The sequence below is a fragment of the Paroedura picta genome, chromosome 7 (genome assembly GCF_049243985.1).
Source record: "Paroedura picta isolate Pp20150507F chromosome 7, Ppicta_v3.0, whole genome shotgun sequence".
In the NCBI taxonomy this organism is placed as follows: domain Eukaryota; kingdom Metazoa; phylum Chordata; class Lepidosauria; order Squamata; family Gekkonidae; genus Paroedura; species Paroedura picta.
The window spans coordinates 17,859,150-17,879,323 of NC_135375.1; the positions used below are offsets into that span (position 1 = coordinate 17,859,150).

The 20,174-nt window shown below is 45.2% G+C and overlaps 1 protein-coding gene across 14 annotated transcripts in view; it reads left to right on the forward strand.

Moving 5' to 3' along the window:
* NEDD4L (NEDD4 like E3 ubiquitin protein ligase) overlaps window positions 1-20,174 on the forward strand; it is a 312,252-nt gene that overhangs the window by 235,686 nt on the left and 56,392 nt on the right. For 10 of the 14 annotated variants that reach the window (XM_077346870.1, XM_077346875.1, XM_077346874.1 and 7 more), the window contains 4 exons: window positions 6,421-6,495; window positions 9,419-9,478; window positions 16,259-16,390; window positions 19,480-19,599. In XM_077346870.1, coding sequence (XP_077202985.1) covers window positions 6,421-6,495; window positions 9,419-9,478; window positions 16,259-16,390; window positions 19,480-19,599 — 387 coding nt within the window. The remainder of the gene's footprint in view (window positions 1-6,420; window positions 6,496-9,418; window positions 9,479-16,258; window positions 16,391-19,479; window positions 19,600-20,174) is intronic. The other 4 variants (XM_077346871.1, XM_077346865.1, XM_077346867.1 and 1 more) reach the window with 2 other exon arrangements.

The following is a 20,174-nucleotide window of genomic DNA, read 5'->3' on the forward strand; positions in this document are numbered from 1 at the left end:
CGGGCTTAAGCACAGAATTGAAATATTGTGAATGGGTCCCTAAAAATGCTGTTCTATAAAGAGCCGATGTTTTATCTGAATTTCAGAAGAGCATGGTTGGAATCCAGTAATATCTTACCTATCAACACATTTTCCAGTCTTTTTGTGAGTAGATGCCCCCTTCAACAACCTAAGCTTTGACTGGGAATCTTGTTGGTCTTTAAGATGCTGCTGGATTCACATCTTGACCTTCTGTTTCAGACCAGCATGGCTTCCTACCTGAAAATGACCTTCAGAAGATAACTGGAATCATCTGTTGGATGTTCTTTTTTTTTTCCTGAATTTTTAATTGGTTTATAAGATATTGATAAAGTAACAGTTCTTGGAGCTGTACAATAAGTCTCCCACCCCAACAGATTTTTTTTCTTAACTTCTTGGAAATACACAACTTCTATTGTTTAAAGAGGAAAGACATTGAAACATTAATTTGGTATATCATACATAACATGCAAATTAGTTATTTAAGACTTCCCAGAGGGAGTTCCAGTGATCATAAAATTCTTCTGGAGGTCTTCTGTTCAGCAAGTTTGTAAGTTTTGCCATTGTGGCAAGTTGTTTACTTTTGTCCAACCATGTATACACTCCAGGCAAGTCTTGTGATTTCATCTTTGTGCCACTGTCAGCCTGGCAGCTGTAGTTGCATGGAAGAAACGTTCTCTGGCATATTTAAGAAAATTAGAACACAGAGGAAACTTAATTTTTTTATTTTTCTGCATTGAAACATGAATCTTTACCAAAAAAATTTAACTCAGTCTCATACACACAACTTCCAACTTACATCAACCCTATGAATTAAGGACCTCCAGAATGTACTATCATGAAAGCCTTATTCAGGTCTCGCAAACTAAGGGCCATGACTTCCTTGATTGAGTCAACATATCTCGTGTTGTGTCTTCCTCTTTTCCTGTTGGCTTCCACTTTTCCTGGTGTTATTGTGTTTTCCAGAGAGCATGGTCTTCTTTATATATGGTAGGGCTGAAGCTTGAGAAATGCTTTGCACAAGGTGGAGTGTATCCCTACCCGAACCTACCACTCCCCTGGGCAAAGGAGTCCTTCTCCAGCTTAAGTGGTTTTTCTGCTGGAGAAAGAGCAAGTGACGGAGGACTTCTTAGCCCTTAGGAAGGTTTCCAACTTTTGCAGAATGGTGTAGTAGGATGGGGTTGGGTCGATCTCAGCGTGTATATCAGGCCTGCTCAACCAGGGCTTCATGAAACCCTGGGGGATTTTGACAGCCCTGGAAGTGTTTACCGAATGGGTGGGAGTTAATACATTTTTTTCAATTTTTAAAAAAATGTGTTGAACATTTATTGGGTGATATATGTGGTCATGTTGACCTGCCCCCCCCCCCCCATGGCCAATGATGAGCCTGGGAAGCGGCGGGCCCCTGAGTGGGCATGTACACAGCTATGCTTCCCAACCATAGTCTGCACGATCACGCCACTTCTGGGGCTTCTCAAAGCCTGTAGAACATTCCATGGGAGTCTCAACAATAAAAAAGTTGAGAAAGGCTGGTGTATGTGAACATATCCAAATGACCCGCTCCCCACATTTTCCCCACTGAAAGTGGGCTATGAAGATCGCAATCTTATGTGTGCAAACTTATGTGCAGGCCCATGGCAATTTAATCTGAATGAATATGCCTAGGCCCTGACCTGGATATCCTGATCTTGTTAGATGATGGAAGCCAAGCAGGATCGACCTTGGCCAATACTTGGATGGGAGACCTGTATATATACCTGGGATTGGTCCATTTAAATGCATCCCAGCTGCATCCACTGAATAAGACTGACCACCGAGTGAATGTTATCATGTTGTCCTGCAGGTGCATTATCTCCCTCTTTTGTAAATCTCAGTTGCCTGGGTGATAAATTCATTCTGTTTGAGGTACAATTTGCTAGAAGCTTTCCACATAATGCTGCAGCGGCTTTTTTCAAAGCGCGTCGTTCAAATAAATATGTAAAAACCGCATGTGGGAAGTCTCCTTTTTTATGTCCTGGTATGCAAGTATCCAATGAAAGGGGTCTCTCTACTTCATGGACATTTTAACTGCTTAAATTCCCAAATCCTGGTTGCAGCTGACTTCCGTTGGGGCTCAACTGCACAAGAGCATAACTAGATAATTGGTGATCAGGACTGAGTAATTAGGAGCAGTCTGTCAGTGTTTTCTAAATTCCGCACGTGTTTAGTAGGCCATGATGAATGTGGGTAGGCGAATGAAATCAGTTGGGGTAACAGTTCCGCTAGACTCTTAATTGGGGGAAAACATCATAAACATTGACTGGTACACAGGAAGCAAAGCATGTCACAGCTTCATGGGACGCATTATCTCCTTGCCTTTTGTAGTCCAGGAGACAGGGAGCCTGAATAAGACTTTAAAGATGTCGCGCAAATGCGTTCATTGCTTCAAACATCAGGCGAAATGCTTAGATTGCTTGAATATCCCTGAATCATACTGCCAGGTTTCAGTGGCCATTGTCCCAGACAACGCCATAAAGAGAGAGCAGGAAATTGTTCATGATAACCTTGGACAGGGGTTCTCGAGGTTTTTGGAGTGGGACCCTTTTCTCAACATACTGTGCCCTTCAGGACCCATTTAGAAATGTTACTGTGCATTTTTAGAACCTACTTGCAAAGTAACTCAGTGCTACTAAGAACACAAGAAAAGCCGTGCTTGGTCAGACCAAGGGCCCGCCTAGTCTAGCGTTCTTTTCACACAGCGACTGACCTCCTGTCTCTCGAAAGCTCACGGTTTGCTGAGCCAAGAGGCCCATCTTTTATGGCCATCTCACACCCCCTTGTGGAACTGCAGCCCAATGATACAAGAGCTGCAACTTTCTTTTTAGTCCCAAACAGTAGTGACCTAGATCTAGAAAATGTTTTCATTGACCTGTTACTGGGATTGTCAGAGATGACAGTAGTATTATACTGTTTGAGCAGGCTTTCTCAACCAGGGTTTCATGAAACCCTAAGGTTTCTTGACAGCCCTGGAAGGGTATCTTGAATGGGTGGGAGTTAATTAGAAGAAGAAGAGTTGGTTCTCATATGCCACTTTTCTCTATCTGAAAGAGGCTCAAAGCGGCTTACAGTCACGTTCCCATTCCTCTCCACACAACAGACGTCCTGTGAGGTGGGTGAGGCTGAGAGAGCCCTGATTTCACTGCTCGGTCAGAACAGTTTTATCAAGTGTCCTGGCGATCCCAAGGTCACCCAGCTGGCTGCATGTGGGGGAGTGCAGAATAAAACCCGGCATGCCAGATTAGAAGTCCACATTCCAAACCACTACACCAAACTGGCTCTTAATTTTTAATATATATCTTAAATTCATTAAACATTTATCGGGGTCCATCTTTGGCCATTTGGGGGGTGGAGCAGGTCGACCTGACCATATATGGTCATCTCACCTGATAAAGGGAGATAAAATACATCCCAGGTTGTTGTGGCAACTCCCTTAGAAATTGCCGCATTCTAATAGAGTCATTTGAGCATCCCTCAAAGGAATAAGCAGGGCTGTGGTAAGAGTGTCCCATGTTTCCTGTTTCTTATGCAGGTGGTGTGTTTTATTCCTCAAATTGATCTAGTAGCCCTTTCAAAGAGACTTCACAGTTTTTGATTAGCATTAAGACCTGTCAGAAATAATAATTGCCCCGTTAATCATATTCTGTCAGAGAATGAAATCTCTCTTTTAAAAGTTAAATATTTAAGGTTTTGCTAAAATGTAATCCAAGCTGTCCAACTACATGAGTCTCGGATACAGAAATTTTAAATTAGTTTGCACATACATTGTAAATGACCTTTCCAACCTGTCAGAGAATTCCGTAGGGTTGATCAAGAGTAATTACTCCAACCTATATAGGTGGCGCAGGGTGGTAAGGCAGCCGACATGATGTCTGAAGCTCTGACCATGAGGCTGGGAGTTCGATCCCAGCAGCCGGCTCAAGGTTGACTCAGCCTTCTGAGGTCGGTATAATGAGTACCCAGCTTGCTGAGGGGTAAACGGTAATGACTGGGGAAGGCATTGGCAAACCACCCCGTATTGAGTCTGCCATGAAAACGCTAGAGGGTATCCCCCCAAGGGTCAGACATGACTCGGTGCTTGCACAGGGGATACCTTTACCTATATAGGGATTGGGCTTATAGTTCCTAAGATAGGGTGCTAGCTGTGGCTTGGGAAATACTTGAAGAGCAAATATTTGGAAATGCTTTGGGGGTGGAGCCTGTGGAGAGCAGGGTTTGAAGTGGGGAAGGGCTTCAACAGTGTCATAGCGTCCACGTTCCAACCCAGCCATTTTCTCCCATTGATCTTGATTACCAGGAATTTAATTCCAATAGTGGTAGATCTCCAGGTACCACCTGATGGTTGGCAAACCTGTCAAGGCATATCTAGAACACATCATCCTATTTCTCCTGAGCCCAACCCACCTTATCCCAGATCAGGAGGCCAAAGAAAGGAGCGAACAGTGTGTTCAGGATGTTTAGTGTGAAAGAATCTTGCCGGCATTCAAGGACCCCTGAGATGTTCTCAGTCTGAAAACGAGGCCAGCAACCTTTGCTAAAGGCATCTGGATTACAAAACTAGGTTCTAGGGTACACGCTCACCCTGGGGCCCTCCCTTTCCCACCCCGTCCAGGCCCATCATTGGCCATTTTGGGAGGGGAAGACAGGTCAACATGACCATATATGTATATATCACCTGAAAAATGTTTAACACATTCAAGACATAAACAACAAACTCCCACCTAGTCAGGAAACCCTTCCAGGGCTGCTAAGAAACACCAGGGTTTCACTAAACCCTGCATGAGATAGCCTGCTGTAGGTTTTCTCAGTTAGAATAACTTAAAAATCAGCCCTGCTGCAATTAACCGTGGTCAAAGCGCTGTAATGTATATGTGTAAAGTGTCAAGTTGCAGCTAATGCATGCTGATCCCAGCAAAGGGCTTTCAAACCAAGTGAGAAGTACAGAGTTGGTCTACTATTGCCTTCCTCTACAGAGTCTTCCTTGGTGGTTTCCCATCCCAGTTCATGTGCAAAAAAAGGTACTTTCCAGCTTTGGGTATATCGGAACTGGAAAAATATTGGTATTTCCCAGTATCCAGGAAAACCGCATATTTTTCAGTGTGAGGCATCTAGATCAGGGGTAGTCAACCTGTGGTCCTCCAGATGTCCATGGACTACAATTACCATGAGCCCCTGACAGCAAATGTTGGCAGGGGCTCATGGCAATTGTAGTCCATGAACATCTGGAGGACCACAGGTTGACTACCCCTGCTCTAGAGGGACCGAGACCTATTTAAATGTGTCAGTTGTCAGAGTTTAGAGTGGAGTCTGAGGCATTTAAAGGGACTGCAATCTCTTTAAATGCCTAGGCGTTCCAGAATCTGGGGTTGGGATTCGTCCCCTCCCCCCCGTAAGAAATCAAGCCATCATCCATAGAAAAGGGAGCAAAGAATAGAAAGATAATTTTTCCAGCCAATTTGCCTGGTAGACGCTGTGCCATTCCAGCTCAAATCATCTTTCTTTTTCCCTCAAGGAAAATGTCACGAGACTGTAATTTGAGAGAAGTCTTACTCTTGAATAAGAGCAAGCTTTAAAGTCTCCTCTTGGAGGCATTCCCTGGGGGGGGGGGGGATAGCCTCCAAACTGGCCCAGAAATGAAAGAGAAGAGAAAGTAACAGAGGTATGGAGAGGAAAGAATGTTTTTTTTTTGTTGTCATTGTTTGTGGCATGAATGATATAAAATGGAAGCTTCACCATGCAGGAGGCTGTAAGACGTTTCTGCTTTTTGATCACAGCTAAGAGCTGAATTCCATGAGTTCCTGTGGTTACACCACAGAGGGCACTGGAATTTATATAAGGAGAGGTGTCAAATAAATGTTCTAAATAAATAATTTGTCTAAGGAGGAAAAATACTGGCTTAGGTCCAGAGCAAGACAATCACAGGCACAGATTTTTGTCACCTGCCCCTCTTAACTGCAGCTCCCACTGAAAACCTGCTCTGGCAGGTAAGCAGACCCTTGGTTATCAGGTGGAATGCAACTCAAGGAGGTGCTGTGTGAAAGGGGAAATCTGTAAAACCTGTTCCATCTACCATGCACTTCTACCTGCACAATGGCTGTTGTGCTGGCTCGAATCCTTGATTCATAACTCTTAAATATTAGAAGCACTTTACACATGTTATCTTTTCAAGGGGGAGGGACGCAATTCCACAAAATTGTTGTTATAATATTATTACTGTTATTATCACCTGTTGTTAACATACGTTATCTGTATCTTTTTCCTGTTTCCTGTAAACTGCCCTGAAGCTTCGGGGAGGGTGGTATATAAATATATAATAAATAAATTTTAAAAAATTAATTATTCATTGTTTTGTCTCGTTTTCTGCAGCATAGAGATCCCTCGGCAAGGTTAAGATCTTGCAGCGTAACCGAAGCAGTTGCTGAGCAGTCCCTCTTATCACTGGTACGTAGAATGCGTTTACTTCTCTCTCACCTCGCTTTATATTTTTAAAAACTCCCCCTTCAGTGTCACCCTCTTCTGTGGAAATTATTTCAGTTCCCGTTCCAGTAACAAACACTGACTAGAGGCAATGTCCCCTAATCCAGGGGTAGTCAACCTGTGGTCCTCCAGATGTCCATGGACTACAATTCCCATGAGCCCCTGCCAGCGTTTGCTGGCAGGGGCTCATGGGAATTGTAGTCCATGGACATCTGGAGGACTACAGGTTGACTACCCCTGCCCTAATCAAAGGTGGCAGGGATAGCTTGTAGGTCCCGTAGAGCAGGGGTAGCCAAACTGTGGCTCTCCATACATCCATGAACTACATTTCCCATGAGCTCTTGCCAGCATAGTAATTGTAGTCCATGGACATCTGGAGAGCCACAGTTTGGCCACCCTTGTTGTAGAGAGAGGTGGCTCTGAGGATAGATTGAAGATGTGCGAAACCCTATAAAGAATGACAGTTGTGTAAGGTGGCCCAATGAAACTGGCAGTTTTTAGGCATCCTGGGATTCAGACTGGGGCATTCTCCTGTAGTCATGGGATATATTAGTCCTCTGTACGTATCATGAACCCGGGATGCACTTCCAAGGGACACAAAACAAGCTGAGACGTTTCTTTGCACAAAGTCAAAAAGCTGTTTATTAAAGTCCGCACAGAACAGGTTACTTCATGATAGCTAGGCGGTTCTAAGAAGGAGTTGCTAAGAGACATCTAGGATTCATATAGACTAGGGGTAGTCAAACTGTGGCCCTCCAGATGTCCATGGACTACAATTCCCAGGAGCCCCCTGCCAGCAAATGCTGGCAGGGGGCTCCTGGGAATTGTAGTCCATGGACATCTGGAGGGCCGCAGTTTGACTACCCCTGATATAGACAATCCCCCTTCCCCATTAATACATTTTGCAGACCAAAATACTTTACTACAGAACACAGGTCCTTATCTTCAAAGTAAAGTCAGAGCAGAAAGTTGACATCCCGGTGCCAATAAGCTTGTATGGCCATTTGGCCTTCAGACAAAACAGACAAGTTGATACCGATAATACTACAAAGAAGCAGAACAACCTGAGAACCAAAGACAGGAGCAGGGAGGGGAGAGTGGCGAACAGCCACCAGAAAACCAAAGTAAGGATTCCCAGAAGAAGCGAGCATGTAACCCAGGCAGAGGGACTAGGAGACGAATGGGGACACTTGTGTATTATAAGGGATGCATCAAAGAACAGTCTTGAAAGCAGAACTCAAAACAAAAAGCCAGAAATCCCTGAATCAGTTTTTTTCTTCGTTTTTGGAAACCTAAGCTATTAAGACTGGGAGTCGCATATTTAGCGATGATTACGAATGTGGAGTGTGCCGTTCAGTGGAGAATGATTCACCTAGAAAATAGGAAAATGTGCCAGTTTCCCAGATAGGTTTTTGGTTCCTGGGTGAGGGCGCTTTGTGTTGCATTGTGTTGTTTTGTTCTTGCATACTAACAATAGATTGGCACTCTTACTCTTCTATGGTGTTACCTGTTCAAGTCATGTATTCTGCCATAACCCAAAGAACTATAATCAAGTTCCTCGACACGGAGCCTATGGTGGCCTGTGCCTGCCAAACTTCTCAGAAACCCAGAGGAATAATTTTATTAAGGGCAACTTTCTGTCGACTCCCCTCATTTAAATGAAAGCATTTTTCATGGCTGCAAAACAGGGAAAGGAGGTATTGTGTTTGTCTCCACCTCCTGCAGTGGCCATTTTAGAGGGGCGTTCACCACTCTCCCGAAATCCCAAAGGTACCTGTGGCATCACAAAAAGGTTGGGGACACCCCGAACAATGCAGTTTGCGCTAAACACACCTATCAAAAGCTTGTGGCTGGGTTCAGCGGATGACTGCTTTTGAAATCTCAGAGACTTTTGAAGAGTGTTTTTAAAAGCAAACAAACAGATCAAGTCATAACGAGCTAGTGGTTCTCTGGAATATGGCCCCAGTATCAGCTCTTTCCTGTTCTAGAGCACACAGAAATGGCTGCTTGTGGTATTGTAGCATTCTTTCCTTTTCAGAAAGGGTTGGCTTGCATGGGAATCTAGAAGGATAAGGGCTTGCATGATCAAGAATTGGTTCTAAACCAGGTTTTTTTTTCCTGAATGTAAATTACTTCGTACTCTTTCAGAACTCGGCAAAACCAAATCAGGAATATTATCTTGAGGCTACTGGTTATGATCAAACTGTTGTAACAAACTCTCAGTGATTTTTTTCTCCTGTTACCAATCGTGCTGTTCTCTTCTTTTTCTTGCAAATGCTTGCTCACACTTTTTCATTTTCCTAATGTGCACTATTCATTAATTCCAGCGCAATTAACAGAAAACATTGAAGACTTGTTACCTTTCTTTCCAGCCATATTCTTTGCAATGCTTTTGCACCTGCGAGCAACCAAAAAAAAGTCTCTTAGGTCTGAATCTATGTATATCTCACCGTCTTTTTGGTATATAATTTCTACGTATTCTGCTCAAAGGAAAGGAATGGATTTTAATGAATGTCTTGGATATAACCTTTACATATCTATCCCAGTATACTAGTCCTTTGGGCGCAGGTATACACACAGTTTACACTGGTGTGAGATCAGAAACATAACTCTGCTCTGAAATTGCAAGTAATCTGGGAAATGAGTTGGTAAGATGTGTCTGAGATAAAGATTCTGGTCCTATCAGGCTGAATTACTGTAAGAGGGAACGTGGCCTTGTTATCAGTGATCAATGGCTTCTTTCCTTGGTTGCAAAGTTGACTCCAATGCTTTACCAAAGTGTTAAAAAATGTCTTTTTTTTTGTCTCTTGTGCTGAAGACGTGCCGCTAATCCATGAATTTCATTCCTGGTCACCCCATAACTCTAACAGTCATTATTGTTTGACAGCAAAGCGGTCCGTCTAGGAGAGCACGTTCTTCAACGGTCACAGGTGGTGAAGAGTCAACGGTAATAAAGCTTTTATCGAGCCAAAAAGTATCCTCCTCTGTCACTCAGATCTCGTGCTTTTTCTCTTCTCTTGTCTTCTTTTCAGAAAGTTGAACCTTTTCCTGGATGAAACATTATTCTGTGCTAGAAACTGTTTGCTTGTGGGTGTTGTAGATACATACTATTTCCCTGTTGTGTCTCTGTTATGAAATAAACGTCTTTCCCCCCCAGCATTTAAACCATGAATCAAGCCATATTCTCTCCTCCCCACCATACCTCCTGCACTTAAGTGATAAAACCTTGATCCCTCATTGAGGGGAACTGCTTTGGGTACCTATATGATATTACTAGTACCTCCTTCTAATTCTGCAGATAGCTTTAAAATATATAGGATCTATTTAAATAAATTAATTAGTTCTTGGGAACACCCCCATTCCTTATGAAAACAACAACAACAACAGAAACAATTAGTTGAGGTGGACTTTGGTTAGCATGGCCTACCTGGATGGCCCAGGCCAGAGGTCGTCAACCTGTGGTCCTCCAGATGTCCATGGACTTCAATTCCCATGAGCCCCTGCCAGCATTTGCTGGCAGGGGCTCACGGGAATTGTAGTCCATGAACATCTGGAGGACCACAGGTTGACTATCCCTGGCCCAGGCTATCTCAATTTTGTTAGGTTTTGGAAGCTAAGCAGGGTTCGTCCTACAATTTTATTTGAATAAAATTATACACACACACACTCACTATTTCAGGCAGGGGCTCACGGGCACTGTAACCCATGGGCATCTGAAGAACCACAGTTTGGCCACCCCTACCCTATTCAGTAGTTTCAGAAGGTTGGTCTGCTGTTAGATTCCAATCCAGGAGCACCTTAGAGTCCCAACAAGATTTTCAGAGCATGAACTCTGGAGAGTCAAGGCTCCCTTTGCCAATCTTTTCAGTAGACTGACTACAACAGGTTCCAGAATGTGGAGACCTACCTTCTCCTTGAGTTAGAAGTCCACCCCTAATAACAACGGAAATCGGTCTGCAGACTCTGTTTCAGAACAATAAGCATTCATGGCCGAAGGTACTCGTTGCAACTCATAATTCATTCCAGCGTGAAGTTGATTGCTGCATGCTCTGGCTTTGATTTCTTGGAATGCATGTGTCACTTGAGGCCTGCCTGAAGCTTTAAAAAGCTTGGGTGGGATGTGAATTGAGTCAGAGTTAGGGTTTGCAGCCTCCAGTTGAGGCCCAGAGAGCTCCTGTAATTACAACTCTTATTTGGACTACAGGGATTAGTTTCCCTGGAGAGAATGGCTGCCTTGGACGGTGGATTCTATGACATCATATCCTGCCAATGATGTCATCATATCCTGCCAATGATGTCATCATATCCCTCCAGGCTCCACCTCCCACCCTCCTCAGGCTGCCTGCCCCCTCAGGTTCCAAGACATTTCCCAGCCTGAAGTTGGCAAGCTAAGATAGGGCATATGTGGGAACATCAGCCGGAGGACAGCTAAAGTGCCTGTAAAAGGCTGACCAAGTGGGAAAGCCTAGTGGGACTCCCTCATTGGAAGGGGAAAGTACTCCAGTGTCCATTATCATGATCCATGCATGCAAATGATTGGAAAGATCTGGAAGAAGCAGCCTGGGCAAATATGGGCCTAATTACAAGCAGAAATTGGAGGGGGCAAGCAAGGACCCAGCATCATTAAAAAGGGGTTGAGTATCATGTCCATCCGTAGATCCTTCGGACTTACTCACTTCCATAAATCACCCGAAACATGCTGTACTTTCTTTCTCTAACATCTTCTGAAACTTGCTCCCCGTGGGACTCCACAGCGCCATTTTGTTGCAAGTTGTAATTGGACAGATCCCAAGCAGCTTCAACAGCTACTTGGGCATGGGTTTCCCCCCCCCCCATCTGTCAGTTGAGCACTGAAAAATATTCTTACACGTTTTAGGAGTCAAGGCTAAGAATTCTCTGAGCACTGTCAGCGGTATTTAATCTGAAAAATGGGTATGGACTCCACAAAGGGCAGCAGAGGTTGAAGGATGTTCTGTTCTGTAGTCCAGGGGTAGTCAACCTGTGGTCCTCCAGATGTTCATGGACTACAATTCCCATGAGCCCCTGCCAGCAAATGCTGGCAGGGGCTCATGGGAATTGTAATCCATGAACATCTGGAGGACCACAGGTTGACTGCCCCTGCTATAGTCCATTGCAGTTCATGCTTTGGATTTCTGAAGAACTTTCCATTCATACAGACACCCTTATAATTGAGAGGGAAGGAAGGGGTGATGATAGAACGAGGTCATTTCATAGCCGTGAGAAATGCGGCTTTATTGGTTTTCAGTCCCCGTAGACTTTTAAACGCCCTTATCAGAAACAAAAGGTTCCGGTTATTTGAATAGCCAGCATCGGCTTTGATTTATTCCCTCAGCCGTTTTGTTATTTCTGGCCGCTGCGGTTACACAGGGAGTCTCTATCATTCTCTAGGCTGTATAGATCTGGCAGCTAGAATTTCAGACACGAAATCCTGAAGTCCTGGTATGTCGGAGCTACAGAAAATTGAAGAATCCAGTATTTGGCTCACAGGCAGCCACTCAACTTCCCCCTGCTTGCTGTGGTCTTTTCTCTGCCCAGGTGTGACTGTAGATGAGGAATGTGCAAGAGGCTTGCTGTGGAGCAAGCCAAGATTTAAGGCAGCATGCCCACAGTTCTACATCGCGAGACTTATTTTTGCTTGTTAATTGAACTTCAGACCCTAGCCTCAGAACCTGCGCCCATTCTGCACATATTGGATCATGCGCTTTCAGTGTGTTTCTGCAGCTGGATTTTCCTGTGTGGGACAGGAAAATCTGCTTCGAAAGTGCCTTGGAAGTGCATAATCTAACACAGGGGTAGTCAAACTGTGGCCCTCCAGATGTCCATGGACTACAATTCCCACGAGCCCCTGCCAGCATCAATGGACATCTGGGGGGGGCGCAGTTTGACTACCCATGATGTGTGCGGGATGGGCCCTGGTTTGGTAGACCTTAACTAGCCATGGATAGAGAATTGGTCTATAGTGAGACAGTCCACATAACCATAGCTAATAAAATGATGTTAACAGTAAGGTGTGTTGACTTGATGTGTTGTTAATTTGGTTGTAGTGGTTAGGAGCGCCGACTTCTAATCTGGTGAGCTGAGTTTGATTCCCTACTCCTCCTCCACATGTCGCCAAGCTGGGTGACTTTGGTCTCGCCACAGCACTGAGAAAGTTGTTCTGACCGAGCGGTAATATCAGGGCTCTCTCAGCCTCACCCACCTCACAGGGTGTCTGTTGTGGGGAGAGGAAAGGAAAGCAAATGTAAGCCGCTTTGAGACTCCTTCAGGTACAGAAAGGCGGCATAGAAGAGCCAACTCTTTGTCTTCTTCAGTCATAGCAGGGCTCTCTCAGCCTCACCTCCCTCACAGAGTGTCTGTTGTGGGGAGAGGAAAGGGAAGGCAACTGTAAGCCACTTTGAGACTCCTTCGGGTAGAGAAAAGCAGCATATAAAAACAAACGTCTTTCAAGGTATGTTGGCAGTTTCTTTGCTCTAGGGATCTAGTGGACCAAATGGACCTAGTGGACCTCTAGAGAGCCAGTTTGGTGTAGTGGTTAGGAGTGCGGACTTCTAATCTGGCATGCCAGGTTCGAATCTGCACTCCCCCACATGCAGCCAGCTGGGTGACCTTGGGCTTGCCACAGCACTGATAAAGCTGTTCTGACCGGGCAGTGATATCAGGGCTCTCTCAGCCTCACCCACCCCACAGGGTGTCTGTTGTGGGGAGAGGAAAGGGAGGCCATTGGAGACTCCTTCGGGTAGAGAAAAGTGGCATATAAGAACCAACTCTTCTTCTTCTTCAATAATATCAGGGCTCTCTCAGCCTCACCCACCTCACAGGATGTCTGTTGTGGGGAGAGGAAAGGGAAGGTGAATGTAAGCCGCTTTGAGCCTCCTTTGGGCAGGGAAAAGCGGCATATAAGAACCAACTCTTCTTCTTCTTCTTCAAATGTAACTCACTGATTGGACCATTTAGATGTGTCGATTTTCCACAAAAACAACAGCCAATAAGAAGTTCTCCTCTCAGTAATCTTTGCACTTTTGCTGCGGACGGCGTTGGCAGGAGAAGGTGGCTGAGAGGCGGAGCCTCCTGACTAACTTTTGTTTTCAAAATTAATCCAGGCATCTGAGATAGGCAGGGATTTGTTTTACTAATTTTAGTAAGTTATGTCCCTTCCCCCCCCCAAAAAAAAACTTTGAGTGCTGATCTTCTAGCCAAAACTTGATGATTTATAGTTTTGCTACTCATCTTTTTTCACTTGCCAGACTGAGGCTTGTATTTTGGATGGTTGTGATGCAAAAACTCCCCAGTTATCAAAACCATTTCCCCAGTTGAGCCAACACTGGGCAAAGAAAGCCAGAGAGCTATTTCACAAGGATTGTGTTTTACAGGCGGAATCCGTTCAGAGGGATGGTCTTCAAACAGCAAACGGCTGACAGTAACACAGGAGCAAAACACTTTTGATGTCTCAAACATTTTAATTTTACCTTGAAGTCTGGCAAAATAGTATTTCCCATTAATATTTTAACCTCCCCCATAAATCTGATATTAGCGGAGCTTCTTCTTTTAAAAAGCTTAGATCAGTGAAAACGTCTTCCAAACAAAATTTTACGACCGCAGTAAAGATGCCATTGAAGCACATGACGTGTCTTGGTTTTCAGACTGATTTCATTCAAAGCTGCGTGGCTTAATTTATAAATGTGATTTTGTTTCTCAGCCTCGCTTTCTCCTTCCGCCTCTCTTCTGTCTTTCGTATGAAGCAAATGTCATTCTCACAACGTACTTAAAAAAAAAATTTTTTTAATTAAGAACTTGACATTTGCTTCGAAGAAAACATACATCCTTCGGATTTTGGGTTGGCTCCAACCAGATCTTTCTGCTTGCAAAAAGAGGAGGATCATTTTGCCCTTCCCCTAAGGGTGGTTCCGGAGATCATGTGACCAACATGGATAAAAGCCACGTGGGCCAAGGGCTGTCCTAAGGAGAATTGGACTAGACTGAGCTAAAAAGCTGGCTGGATCCAACCCACTGTTATCGAACAAGTTTTTCCAATATAAAATGGGAATTGTAGTCCATGGACATCTGGCGGGCCGCAGTTTGACTACCCCTGCCATAGGCACTGTCATGGGGTAGAGATGATAGGCCCTTTTGTATCTTCCCTCTACCATGAAGGGATATATTTAATCCAGACATCTTTGTTTTGGCAGCAAAACTCTCATAGGGTATGGTAATTTTTAGCAGCATTCTAAGCATTTTGCCTCATGAGCATTTTAGCTGTTTCCAGGTTCACTATGCAAATGCTTACCCCTGAATGTTCTCCCCATATAATGCCCAGACAATTCTGGGGATGGGTTGTGGCTCAGTAGAAGAACCTCTGCTTTTCATGCAGAAGGTCCCTGGTTCCATCCTTGACATCTCCAATATAAAAGGATCTGGCGTTAGGCAATGTGAAAGACCTCTGCCGAAGACCTTGGATAGCTCCTGTCACTCTGAGTCCAGGATACTGACCTTTATGAACTGAGGGTCCAATTCAGTATCCAGTATCTAACAATGCAACTGAAAGTTAAGGTTCCCCCTTGTAAGGCTATGGTTAGAAGAGTGTGACTGTCCTTAGAACTGCATTGTAGGTTTGCTGCTGAATGACCGTTTCTGCACTGGAGGTTTCATGCTAGGCTGCAGGCTGGAGTTTTAGTCGTGGCAGGTTGCCCCACCTCTTCCTGTGCCCACATGGGGGAGCATTTGGCCTGGTGCAGCTCATCCGCCCCCTATTTTTGCTCCTGCACGGGAGCTGGGGCAGTGAAGTTCCCAGTGCATAAACGGTCAATGAGAGATACTTTAGCAGTATGGGCAGCATCCACTGAAAAGCTCAGTAACCACACATGGGCTCAGCAATTTCAGTGTTATGCATGAGATAGGTACAGAAAGAGCTCCTTTTCTCACGATACAAGAATTTTGTGGACACTCAATGAAATTGAGTACGGATAAAAGTACTTCTTCACCCAAAGAATAATTAGTACAGCCGCAGGACGTGGTGGTGACCACAAGCACATACAGCTTCAAGAGTGGGTTGGATAAATATATGGAGCAGAGGTTCATCAGTGGCTGTTAGCCACAAGGTCTAGACCAGGAGTAGTCAAACTGGTCTAGACTGACCCCTTTGTCTGGGGAAGTGATGCTCTGTATTCTTGGATCTTGGGGGGCAAGAGTGGGAGGGCTTCTGGAGTTCTGGCCCTGCTGGTGGACTTCCTGTTGGCACCTGGGTTTGGCCCACTGTTGGACTGGATGAACCATTGGCCTGATCCAACATGGCTTTTCTTCTGTTCTTTATGTCTGGAGCAGCGATGCTCTGTATTCTTGGTGCTTATGGGGCAACAGTGGGAGGGTGCCTGAAGTTCTGGCCCCACTTGTGGGCCTCCTGAGGACCCCTGGGTTTTGGCCACTGTGTGATGTAGAGCGTTGACCTGGATGAGCCATGGCCCTGACCTAACATGGCTTCTCTTACGTTCTCAACAAAAGGTCCTTTCATCATTTCTAGTCGCTGTTGAGTGAGTTGCTTTGCGATTTACCCAAGGTTTGACACCAGGAGGCTTTAGCTTTGCAGCCACGCTCTAGAGGATGAAACCAAATTGAATGCATCTGAGCCCCCCTGTACTGCTGCAAGTATTTGCTTTGTAAAAATGACAAGCTGGCACCAAAATAACGCTCTGGTAATTTCTTGCATAAACAGCCATCAGTGGCCTATGTACACACTACACCGGGCTTACCTTCGGGCTGGGAAGAAAGGAAAGATGCAAAGGGGCGTACTTATTACGTCAATCATAACAATCGGACCACCACTTGGACTCGGCCCATCATGCAGGTACGGTGCTTGCTATTCAGAGAAAACTTTAGAACCTTTTGAGTCTTCCATTGCACAGTTGTCTGTTGGGTTTCAGAAGCAAAATCTTTCTTGGGGAAAGACTTTTGGTGGGGGAATTATTTATTTTCATTGAAAAGATGCCTGTTAACCAATGCAGGGTCAGCCCTAGCTGCTTGGCACATGCCTAGATCCGTTTCACTCTGCTTCCCGAACTTGTGTGGTAACCTGCATCTGCCCTTCGTTGCCTTATTTTTAATGCAATTAAGTGGCTTGCTAAGAGGTAACCAGAGGAAGGAGGACACAGTTGGCCCTTTCCATTTCCCTCCCTGAAGCTCCAGTTGGTAGGAAATCATGTATTTTACTCTGCCGATCCATACAAGCATATCCTTGACTGTGATTAGTCAGGTGAGGCAGTGGAGATGCTTAGAGGCAGCAATGGACTAGATGAGTATCAATAAATTGAGGCTGAATCCAGACAAGACAGAAGTACTCTGTGTCAAGGGGTTCCAAGTCCAGGAAATTAGTGGGCACCTGGCTCTGGGTGGGGTTGTTCCACCCCAGAAAGAAGCTCCAGTTGGTAGGAAATCATGTATTTTACTCTGCCGATCCATACAAGCATATCCTTGACTGTGATTAGTCAGGTGAGGCAGTGGAGATGCTTAGAGGCAGCAATGGACTAGATGAGTATCAATAAATTGAGGCTGAATCCAGACAAGACAGAAGTACTCTGTGTCAAGGGGTTCCAAGTCCAGGAAATTAGTGGGCACCTGGCTCTGGGTGGGGTTGTTCCACCCCAGAAAGAATGGGTGCAGAATTTGGATCTTCTCCTGGATTCATCACTGTCATTTGAGATTCTTATGGTAACAGTGGTCAGGGGCGCCTACCTCCATCTCTGGCGGGGTCACCAGCTTTGGCCTTTCTTGGATAAGGATAACTTGGCCACAGTGATCCATTCACTGGCAGCCTCTAGAGTGGACTATTGTAATGCACTCTACATGGGGCTACTCTTGATGACAGTCCAGAAACTGGCTGCAGAATGCAACAATTTGACTGGCTGGACGCACATCACAGTGGTCTAGAAAGACCTGCACTGGCTCCCTATTCACTACCAAGCCCAATTCAAGGTTAATATATATATGAAGTCCTAAATGGTTTGGGCCCCTGTTATTTGAAGGAACGCCTTCTCCCATATAGACCTGGCTGAGCACTGAGATCTCAAGGAAACAGCCTTCTTGTAGTTCAGGAGGCTCTTTTCTATGGTGGCCCCCAGACTTCAGAACATTCTCCCTCTGGTGATTTTCCAGGCACCTATATTAGATGGTTTTTGGTACCTGGTGAAAACACACTTCTTCAGCCAGGCCTTTGATAATTTAGTTTCCCCTTGTGCTGTGCTGACAGGGAAGGTGGGTTATGCTTTAAATGTTTTTAATATATTTCAGATTTTTAAAAATGCTGTTTTGTTGTGACCTGCCCTGGGACCTTTGGGTGATATAAATTCCTAAAGAAATAGGAATGTTTGCATTTTCCATGCTGGGCTTTCCTCCCTGATCAACATGCCCTGGCACTCTGGTTCAGCAGCACCCTGCTTTAGCATAATCAGTATTCCCTGTAAGCCAGGATCTAAAATCACATTTTGAAGAAGATTTCAGAGGGAAAGGGCCATGGCTTAGTGTAAGAGTCTCTGCTTGGCATGCAGAAGGTCCCTGGTTCAATCCCCAGCATCTCCAGTTAGAAGGACGAGGCAGTAGACAACATAAAAGACCCAAGACACTGGAGAGCCGCTGCCCGTGTGAGAAGCCAGTACTGGCCTTGATGGGCCATGGGTCTGATCCAGTCTAAGGCAGCTTCACCTGTGCCCATGGGTACTTAGCTTGAGCACCGGTGAACAATTAAGCCAAAAGTCAGCAAGCAGGAACCAACTGAAGAGGGATGTGTGAGCTGATTAGACTGCAAGTAAGAAAGCAGCAACATGATAATGAGGAGCATGAAGGGGCAGCTCCCCATGGAGGGATCAGGAAGCATGCTGGATTAATCAAGGTAAAGGGCTGTAGCTCAGGGAACAAACATGTGCTTTGCATACAGAAGACACCAGGTTAAATGCCTGGCATTCCTAGTGAAAAGAATCTCAGATTGTTGGAGCTAGGGTAGACTTTTCCCTGCATGAGACCCTAGAGCAGCGGTAGCCAGACAGTGGCTCTCCAGATGGTGCCAGCAGGGGCTCATGGGAGTCGTAGTCCATGGACATCTAGAGAGCCACAGCCTGGCCACCTCTATAGAGCAGTTGATATGAGTAGATAGTACTGAAGAATCAGTGGATTGGCTTAAGAGGAAGGCAGCTTCCTGTATCCTACAATGGTTTTTAGGCAATTGGCTGTTAGGGGTTCAGTCCCTGGGGGGGGGGGGGATATCTCCCAAGAGGGTTGACACAAGAGCTTGTGATTGAGTGGTTGTGTTGCAAAATCTCTGGGAGGCCATAGCACTCACTTGTAGAAGGACCTGGTCACTTCTACCAGTAGCTTAGAGGGCTTTCTTCTTTGACAGTGCAACAATAAATAGTTAGGCTCTGCCAGGAAGTGAAGTTTAGCCAATATTAAAATGACTCCTGCAGAAGTTGGTTCAGCTGCACTCTTAGGTAGCCAGGAAGCACCCCAAATGCCACCTGGCTACCTAAGAGTATACTGCGCCCAAACGTCCTGGCTTCTAATAAACTACTGAGACTCAGTAGACCCATTACAAAAGAGGCATGGATCACGTGTGTGTTTTTCTTTTCCTCCTTGGTGACATATAAACTGGTTCCAATTCTCCCTATGTGAATCTTGACAAAAGATGGATCCCCCAGCCTCCTAGATGCTTCACCAGCAACTTAAAAAAAAATGCTAAAACAAACATTTTTAGATGTTTTGAAAAGGTAGTTAAAAAGCAGGGCTTTGGCTATGTGACACTGAATGTTGTTTCTAGGCATGAACATGATATTGAAAACGTTTAGCTTCCTTTGTAATGCACTGAACTTTACCCGCTTGGATTTATATTACCGTGACGGAGCACAGCCACCTAAAAGCGCATAGCTAATTTGTCTTTGCCTCAAATAGCTTGCCGAAGACGGTGCCACGGGGTCAACGTCAAACAGTAGCAACCACCTAAGCGAGCCTCAGATAAGACGCCCTCGTAGCCTCAGTACTCCCACAGTAACCTTATCTGCGCCACTTGAGGTGAGAAAAGTTCTCCTCCTGACAAGCGAGGCTCACCTTCTTCCTGGATTTCCATTGCTTTCTTCTTTCTGGTCCTCTGCATCTTTCCTTCTATTTTTTCTGACTGGCATATTGTCTCTGCAAGCAGGGTCTGGTTCTCAGTCCAACACTTGCAAACAAGGGCTCGGTGCACCACAAAGAAGAGGGTGCCAATGCCCCGCTAGCAATTGCCTCATTCTAGTTGGTGGTTGCATGGTTGGTGGCTGGCGTCCCCTCTTGGGTGTCGTCCACCACCAGCTGGGTCCAGGCAAGCTGACAAAATCTTGGGAACCAGCTCTGTTTGCAATCACTCCTTCTTGCTTTGTAAAAATCATGCCTCTCTCGATAATTATGCTCAGTTATCTTTATTTTGACCCATGGCGATGCTTTTGTTGTTCTGTCCAGCTGTCGCATTTAAGAGCTTGTGAGATTGTAATCCTATCCTCTTTCCTATTTCTTATCTTTCACTGTCCATGTGCATTTGGGGTTGCCAGATCCCTCATTGTGGTCGTCAGGGGATGGGGAGGGGGGGGTATGCATTCCGGGAGCAGGTATGA